Here is a 9,254-nt window from a genome sequence, read left to right as displayed (position 1 = left end):
AGAACAACGGATAATGGATGGATGGAACCATGGGTGGATGGATGGATGAAAAGATAGAATGATAGATGGATGGAACAATAGAACAACGTATAATGGATGGAACGATGGAACGATAGAATGACGGATTGATAATACAATGACAGATGGATGGAACGATATAAATATGGATGGATAAAATGATAGAACGATGGATAGATGGATGGATGATAGAATCAAGGATGGATGGACTGATAGAATGATGGATAGATGGAACGAATGCATCCATCCAGATCCATAGGTGGATGGATGAAAAGATAGAATGACGGATGGATGGAACAATAGAACAATGGATAATAGATGGATGGAACGATAGAACAACGGATAATGTATGGATGGAACCATGGGTGGATGGATGGATGAAAAGATAGAATGATAGATGGATGGAACAATAGAACAACGTATAATGGATAGAACGATGGAACGATAGAATGACGGATGGATGGAACGATATAAATATGGATGGATAAAATGATAGAACGACGGATAGATGGATGGATGATAGAATCAAGGATGGATGGACTGATAGAATGATGGATAGATGTAACGGATGCATCCATCCATCCAGATCCATGGCTGGATGGATGGATGGATGGATGGATGGAACGATAGTATGACAAATGGATAGATGGAATGATAGAACAATGGATAATGGATGGATGGAACGATAGAGTGACAGATAATGGGTGGACGGAATGATAGAATGATGTATGGATAGATAATAGAATGACAGATGGATGGAACGATATGGAGATGGATGGATGGAATGATAGAAGGATGGATGGATGGATGGAATGATGGATGGAATGATAGAACGATGGATGGATGGAACGATAGAGTGACAGATAATGGGTGGATGGAATGATAGAAAGATGGATGGATGGAATGATAGAACGACGGATGGAATGATAGAAAGATGGATGCATGAAATGATAGAATGACAGATGGATGGATGGACGAATGATGGATGGATGGAATGATAGAACAGAGGATGGATGGATAGATGGATGGATGGAGCGATAGAACAAAGGATGGATGGATGGATGGATGGATGGATGGATGGATGGATGGATGGATGGATGGGTCAATCAATCAAATGACCTCCCTTCATCTTCATCTTTCCATGTGTGTCTAGTTCTCTTGAAGGTGTACTGCAGTGATCACACTTACACTACTATTCGTGTTCCTGTGCTGGCCACGGGGAGGGAGGTGACCGCAGCTGTAGCGGATAAACTGGGATCGACTGAAGAGCTGCTTTTAATAAACCTCAGCGCATCTGGAGGTGGTCCACATGCATGCGCACACACACACTGATTCATGATGAAATATTAGTTGCCGTTGGAGATCTGACAAACAAATACACACAAAACATTGTAGATATTCAGCCTTTTTGTTGCTCTAGCAACCTTCTGTATTGAAGCACTCTCTTTCTGTATTATATAATCCACCTCCAGATCAGTTTCAAATGAAACCTTTCAGAAAGTACCAGCGAAACTGTAAATCCTAAAATAGGTTGAAGTTTATGTGGTAGAGTGAAGATAGTAAATAAAGTTCATAAAATCTAACAAAAGATTTATTAAGTGTTGATCTTGTACAGCTGAAAAAGTGTTCAGAATGTGATTTATGGTCTGACTAATTCTGAGCTTTATTTCTTTACAGAAAAGCAGATTTTAAAGCCCAATGATGTATCAGTGTTTCAGTCACTGGGAGTGAACGGGCGATTGTTTGTCTGCTCCAGAGAACAGCTTGATTCACTGGTGAGATCAAATGTAGAGCAGACTTACAAATGTCATTGCATTAGACTGGGACCAAACGTTCTCCCACACCAAACTCGGTAAACCAGTTCTGTAATAAAAGTTAGGTGTCAGCTAGGGGTGGGCGATCTTCCCAAAATTTCATATCACGATCTTATAACGAACAATCCAAATCCCCCAAAATTGAGATGTACTAATTGAGAATATCCAGACTGGAACAAGCCTATCTATTTGCACTTCCAAAGGACGAGGACTCAGGCTTGAATTGATACGGTAATAATGATGCCATCCTTACTGTTCGTGTACAAGTGCTGAGGAAGCCTCCGGAGCTGAAACTCAGATATGGTTAAGGGCGTTTCGTTTCCAACACATGCTGTAAGCTGTTAGACCAATCACAACAGACTTGGCCATCTGTCCAATCAGAGCAGAGTAGGCTCTCGGAAAGGAGGGGTTCAGAGAGACCGGATAATTTATCGAACCATTTCAGACTCTGTGGGAAAAGAAGTCATGCTGCAATGTATATTATGAGAAAATAAAAGTGTTTATTGACCTTGGATGCATGTAAAACTGTTGTAGGACACCTTCAAAAAAAAAAAAAAATGACATAATAGGGGTACTTTAAGTAAGTGTACAAATTAACTAAGTGTTTGTATTTGTGTGCATTTAGTAATGACTGTGTATATGTGTGTAGAATCCACTTCCAGAGCAGGAGGGTCCCTCCACAGGGTCTATGTCCAGTTTTGAGCTGATGAGCTCTAAAGATCTGGCCTTCCAGATGACCCAGTATGACTGGGAGCTTTTCAGCTGTGTACATGAGGTAAAGATGCACATACAGTGGTAAACACAAATTATGTTTTTAATCCATAAAACATGCAGTTTGACTGTGTGTTTGTGTGCAGTACGAGCTGGTGTATCATACGTTCGGACGGCAGGCATACAGGCGCTCCACAGCAAATCTGGAGCTGTTTCTGAGGCGCTTTAATCAGGTGCAGCTGTGGGTGGTCACGGAGGTCTGTCTGTGCGGGACGCTGAGCAAACGGGTACAGCTACTCAAGAAGTTCATCAAGATTGCCGCCCAGTGAGTTGTTCAGCACATGATGAATTTGGATCTGATTTGATTCATTCAATATTCGAAAAACGCATTATATGAGTGTGTTGTGTGTTTATTCCCTCAGCTGTAGAGAGTTTAAAAATCTGAACTCTTTCTTCGCCATTATCATGGGCATGTGCAACCCAGCCGTGAGCAGACTCAGTCAGACATGGGAGGTCAGTGCCGTATTGCACAACTGAGTTTTAAAACATATGTGCCATATTCTTAGATAAGTAATTTTTGTATTCAGGTCTGTTTTATATTTTGAAAAGTGTTTATACCAAAATCTTTAAAAACTTTCATTAAAATGTCAAGTCCTGAACAAAAAATGTCATAAAAATGATACATTATCAGATTTTTAAAAGACTTGCTGTCTTTGACACAAGTATATGATGGTCTGCATAAAAATAATCAAATTATTTTGGCACTAAACTTTTTTCCCCTCAAGTTTTTTTATTAGACTAACAAGACATTTGGACTTCACACTTGGAAAGTTTGGTTCGATTAAATTGAGCTCTAGTGTGATTGCTCTGTTAGTGTGGTTCATTTGAATAAGTGTGCTTAGTATCGTTTACTTTTTTGGTCAGGATCAAAAGAACCAAACTACATGTGTGAACACACTTTAAAGGGTCAGTTCACCCAAAAATGAAAATGATGTCATTAACGACTCACCCTCATGTCGTTCCAAACCCGTAAGACCTCCGTTCATCTTCAAAACACAGTTTAAGATACTTTAGATTTAGTCTGAGAGCTTTCTGTCCCTCCATTGAAAGTGTTTGTACGGTATACTGTCCATGTCCAGAAAGGTAATAAAAACATCATCAAAGTAGTCCATGTGACATCAGTGGGTTAGTTAGAATAGTTTGAAACATCAAAAATACATTTTGGTCCAAAAATAACAAAAACTACGACTTTATTCAGCATTGTCTTCTCTTCTGGAATCCTTTCCATTGAATTGATTCCATTGAATCCTTTCATGTGTCGGCGTTGGTAATGCACTTTTACGTGGTTGTTTTTGGCGATTAGGAAATCTGCGACATGCACACTTACGCACCATTTAAAAAAATATAGCAATACCAAAATACAAACAATGTAGAATAGCTTGAATACAGCGTGCGTCTCCCTCAGACTGTAAACGAAGCTCGGGCGCACCGGATAACACGTCAGCAGCGTCTTACATCAGCAGCGTCACTGCGGAGTCGTGAACCACACTCCGGAGCAGAAGGGGGCGGTAATGCACCAATAAGCTGGATGCCAACCGCCGTAAAACAGGAAATAGGAAGAAGCAGAGTTGTGAACGCGAATTGACAACAGACCCAGAAGAGAATACAATGCTGAATAAAGTCGTAGTTTTTGTTATTTTTGGACCAAAATGTATTTTTGATGCTTCAAAATGTCGCAAATTTCCTAATCGCCAAAAACAACCACGGCGACGTAAAAGTGCATTACCAATGCCGACAGATGAAAGGATTCAATGGAATCAATTCAATGGAATCAATTTAATGGAATCAATTCAATGGAAGAGAAGACAATGCTGAATAAAGTCGTAGTTTTTGTTATTTTTGGACCAAAATGTATTTTTGATGCTTCAAAAAATTCTAACTAACCCACTGATTTCACATGGACTACTTTGATTATGTTTTTATTACCTTTCTGGACATGGACAGTATACCATACATACATTTTCAATAGAGGGACAGAAAGCTCTCGGACTAAATCTAAAATATCTTAAACTGTGTTCCGAAGATGAACGGAGGTCTTGCGGGTTTGGAACGACATGAGGGTGAGTCATTAATCACATAATTTTCATTTTTTGGTGAACTAACCCTTTAATGGATTTAACATGGGAACCGAACAATTAAAGAGGTTTATTAAAGTCATAGCAATTTTCATGTATTTTGAATAGATTAAAAGGCCATGATAATAAAAAATCAGTATCACATCATTAAATATTGACAAACATAAAGGTCTTTGCAAATATGACTATTAATGTATTGATGGGCATGTGCATATTTTTTTCCTTTTTTAAGAAACTACCTAGTAAGTTCAAGAAGTTCTACGCAGAGTTTGAAAGTTTACTTGTAAGTCAGTTTCAAACATTTTAAATTCCAGCTCTCTCTCTCTCTATATAGAAATTGTGTTGTGATTGAGACAGTCATTGATCATTAAACTATGATTTATCTGTTGCGCTCAGGATCCATCCAGGAATCACCGTTCATACCGCCTCACTGTGGCTAAGATGGAGCCGCCAATCATTCCCTTTATGCCCCTTCTCATTAAAGGTGTGGGCGGGGCCTAACCCCAATATTTGTAATAATAATTACTGGTTGTCACATAGTTCTGTTCTATAGCATGAAATGTGTTTTTTTTTCTCTTATCAGACATGACATTCACTCATGAGGGGAATAAGACTTTTATTGATGGACTGGTGAACTTTGAGAAGATGGTGAGTCTGTTAATGTGCAGTGTTATTGTAGTATTTTTTATATATTATTATATTTTGAATTAGATTTTAGTTTTCATATTCCAGCTTTAATTTTACCTCAATGTGCTATTGTCATTTTTATTATTTTCTATTTATCTTTTGTTTATTTTTTTTCACTGTTAGACATTTTAGTACTTAGCATTTTTCATCTAATATTTATATTTTATTTTATTTCAGCTTTATTTAAATAAAATTTGTTTAAACAAAAATGATTTTTAATCCTTCTAGTTAACAATAACAGCATGGATCTGTGACATCTGCACCACTGTCTGACCAGCTAGAAAATATTTATATTTATACATTTTTTCTCTCCTCAGCGGCTGATTGCTAACACAGTGAGGGCGGTGAGGCACTGCAGGAGCCAGCCCTTCAGTGAGTCATCTAAACACTACAGGGCCGTTCACACCAAGAACGATACCTATAAAGATAACCTTAACGTCATTAGCGTCCACACCAATGAATGACAACGCTCTGTTTATGATAAGCACGCGCTGCAGATTTGCCGTCTGCCGCTTTAAATGCTCGAGCTCTTTATTGCAGAATGGATTCTGATTGCTGTCAATGTTTTTTATCGCTCATGTGCTGGAAAAAAATCGTTCTGAAAGTGATTCCAACGATATTGTTTCTCTGTGCCTTTAGGGTTATATTTGTGGTGTGAACTCTGCTATTCCTTTATATTTAGAACGATTTTTAGAGCTATGTCTTTATCATTATCGGTTTAGGTATCATCCTTGGTGTGGATGGGCCTTAATGCTCTCTTTGTGGTCCTAATTCATTTCTCATGGTCTGCCTGTATGTGCTGCCTATTAAAAAGCTATGTCCCAGAGATTGCTCAGTCATATCATATTCATAATAAAAATCTGTGGTTAGGTATTTGGGAAAACATAACTGGCCATGTCTAGAGGTAGAATCGCAGGGATCTCTGTTAAATCACAACAAATTGTATAAATGTATATATAAAAATATATTTTTGCCAGAAATTCATATGTCCTTCTGCAAAAAGTAAAAAATACTGTGACAAATAACAAAAATCAAATAGGAAAAATCAATTCAAGTGCATTTCAGAGTGTTACAGTATTGTGTTGTTTATATTAATTACTTATAAAAGTATGTGCAAATATTGATGAAGATGAAAATAGATGAAAAACTTATTTTTATATAGCAGTATTTTCTTCACACTACAAGTATTTATATGCTATTTGCACTAAGTGTAAATAGTTGTTAGATGCTATTTATACTTATTGCAAAATTGGCAGATACTATTTTTGCACTTCAGTGTATTGTACTATTAAATACCTGTTAGGCACTTTATTTACACTTTTCTAATATATTCTTAAGTTTTATTTCAAATAAACTCCTCTCCAAGCTTATATGCAATGGGAAAAGGGAGGAGAATGGTTTTGGAAAAGGGTGGATTTGAACTCGGGTAGGTCGTGTCAAAAGTTAGGCTCCATGCCACAGATCTTGTTATCAGTGGGATTTCTTTTGTAATTGAAAGCCTCTGCCAACAAGGCGGGCTATTTGCACTTGTAAATAGACACTCCGCAAAAGGCTTGGCTGTTTTAACTTTGTTCCTACCTCCCACAGATGCCGAGGCATCTCCAGCCAGTAAGAATCCACAGGAAGTGAGGAACTATGTACGTCAGTTGAGTGTGATTGACAACCAGAGAACCTTATCCCAGCTGTCCTTCAGACTGGAGCCAAGGCGGGGCTAAAGACCAATGCTCAGACTTTCTTTCTCATGCTTTCCCCCCCCTCTCTCTTTGAGATACAACCACTGTATATCCAGTTTACAACAACACAACTCAATTTGCCAGAGCAGCTGAATGCTGACTGTATGTGCTATCACTGCCAACTGAACTACATGTACAAGATGCATTCTCATATGTTTGCTTGTTTGTTGTGTGCGAGTTGCATGTTCATGACTTTAGTCATAAGAGCTACCTTGACATTGCGTGTGTGTGTGTGTGTGTGTGTGTGTGTGTGTGTGTGTGTGTGTGTGTGTGTGTGTGTGTGTGTGTGTGTGTGTGTGTGTGTGTGAGCAGAATGCACTTGGTCAAGATGTGCATCCTTAGATTCAGTCATGTGAGGCCCTAGTACATTCCCATGATACAACATTCTAGAACACTGTAAACCTGCTGCCTGTGCTCAAGCCTGCATTTATATGATCCTATACAAAACTATCAGAACAATCCTAAAAATAAGAGTTTACTACAAGCTATCATGCATACAAATAACAGTGACACTATGATCATAGCCAGATACAAAAAATTAATCAGTGGTAATCCGTAAAAGATTCCAGGCCTCAGTGTCTTGTGGTATGTTGTTTCAAGTCATATAAATGTCAGTATTCTGGCTCAAGGACTATTTTTTACCACTGGTAAAATTGTGTGCTAGTAACTTACAGTACCTCTCGCCATAGCCTGTAGCATTATTGATGTCATTTTGTATATTGAGTTATATATGTATATTTTTGGGTTGGACCCATTTTGCTAAGTTATCATAATCGGTCTGAGAAGGCCTTTTCTCATCCTGCCTTTTGAAAAGTGAGACGCTGTTTGTGTGTTGGGCACTTATTTTCTTTTAGGAAAATGTCTATGCCTACCTTGTAAATATAAATAAATGTACCGTTGAACACTTTCTGTTGGTGTGATTAGACATTTCACTCAAAACAAGTGTATTTTATTGCCTATGCCATCTGTCTCTTTTCTGTTTTGATCGTATTTGTTCTTTGGGAAAATAAAGGATTAGTTCACCCAAAATGAAAATTCTGTCATTACTCCCCCCTCATGTATTTCAAAACATATATGGCTTTAATTCATAAGAGGAACACAAACGTAGTTTAACAGATTTTAAACCATCATTTTTGGGTGAACTAACGTTTTAATATTGTATGCTTAAAAGGATTAGTTCATCTTTCAAATTAAAATTTCCTGATAATTTACTCACCCCCATGTCATCCAAGATGTTCATGTCTTTCTTTCATCAGTCGAAAAGAAATTAAGGTTTTTGATGAAAACATTCCAGGATTTTTCTCCATATAGTGAACTTCAATGGCCTCCAAACGGTTGAAGGTCAAAATTACAGTTTCACTGCAGCTTCAAAGCGTTCTACACGATCCCAGACGAGAAATAAGGGTCTCATCTAGAGAAACCATTGCTCATTTTCAAAAAAAATAAAATAAAAAATTATATACGTTTTAACCATCAATGCTCTTCTTGAACTAGCTCTCTTCTTCTCTATTAGAATTGCGGCAATGTAGACATTGCTAAGTGTATTACTGCCCTCCACAGGTCAGAGTTTGTACTAGCTGTTATATACTTGCACTAGCATATTGTATATGAGAATTTAGTTCAAACTTTGACCTGTGGAGGGCAGTAATACACTTAGCAGTGTCTACACTGCCGGAATTCTAATAGAGAAGAAGAAGAAGAGAGCTAGTTCAAGATGAGCATTTATGGTTAAAATGTATAAAATTTTACAATTTTTTTTTAGAAAATGAGTGATGGTTTCTCTAGATAAGACACTTATTCCTCGTCTGGGATCAAGTAGAATGCTTTGAAGTTGCACTGAAACTGTAATTTTGACCTTCAACCGTTTGGGCTCCATTGAAGTCCACTATAAGGAGAAAAATCCTGGAATGTTTTCATCAAAAACCTTAATTTCTTTTCGACTGAAGAAAGAAAGACATCTTGAATGACATGGGGGTGAGTAAATTATCAGGAAATTTTAATTTGAAAGTGAACTAATCCTTTAACAGAGCGATAATTCATGTATATTCAAATGCTACATTAAACAGTATAGACTCTATTGCCATATGACTCTACTGGTGGGAAGTGTTGCAGCTAACATATATTTATTAATTTGCATTTTCTCGTTTTATACCCTT

The 9,254-nt window shown here is 37.6% G+C and overlaps 1 protein-coding gene across 1 annotated transcript in view; it reads left to right on the top strand.

Moving 5' to 3' along the window:
• rapgef4b (Rap guanine nucleotide exchange factor 4b) overlaps positions 1 to 7,909 on the top strand; it is a 48,077-nt gene extending 40,168 nt beyond the window's left edge. The window contains exons 21-30 of the mRNA XM_067374839.1: positions 1,172 to 1,318; positions 1,696 to 1,793; positions 2,482 to 2,607; positions 2,690 to 2,868; positions 2,966 to 3,056; positions 4,911 to 4,961; positions 5,075 to 5,162; positions 5,262 to 5,326; positions 5,683 to 5,737; positions 6,953 to 7,909. Coding sequence (XP_067230940.1) covers positions 1,172 to 1,318; positions 1,696 to 1,793; positions 2,482 to 2,607; positions 2,690 to 2,868; positions 2,966 to 3,056; positions 4,911 to 4,961; positions 5,075 to 5,162; positions 5,262 to 5,326; positions 5,683 to 5,737; positions 6,953 to 7,080 — 1,028 coding nt within the window. The 3' untranslated portion in view covers positions 7,081 to 7,909. The remainder of the gene's footprint in view (positions 1 to 1,171; positions 1,319 to 1,695; positions 1,794 to 2,481; positions 2,608 to 2,689; positions 2,869 to 2,965; positions 3,057 to 4,910; positions 4,962 to 5,074; positions 5,163 to 5,261; positions 5,327 to 5,682; positions 5,738 to 6,952) is intronic.
• Positions 7,910 to 9,254: the final 1,345 nt, after the last annotated feature.

Source organism: Chanodichthys erythropterus, chromosome 21 (genome assembly GCF_024489055.1).
Source record: "Chanodichthys erythropterus isolate Z2021 chromosome 21, ASM2448905v1, whole genome shotgun sequence".
In the NCBI taxonomy this organism is placed as follows: domain Eukaryota; kingdom Metazoa; phylum Chordata; class Actinopteri; order Cypriniformes; family Xenocyprididae; genus Chanodichthys; species Chanodichthys erythropterus.
The sequence above is the reverse complement of the archived record's forward strand: the minus strand, read 5'-3'. Positions and strand labels throughout refer to the sequence as shown.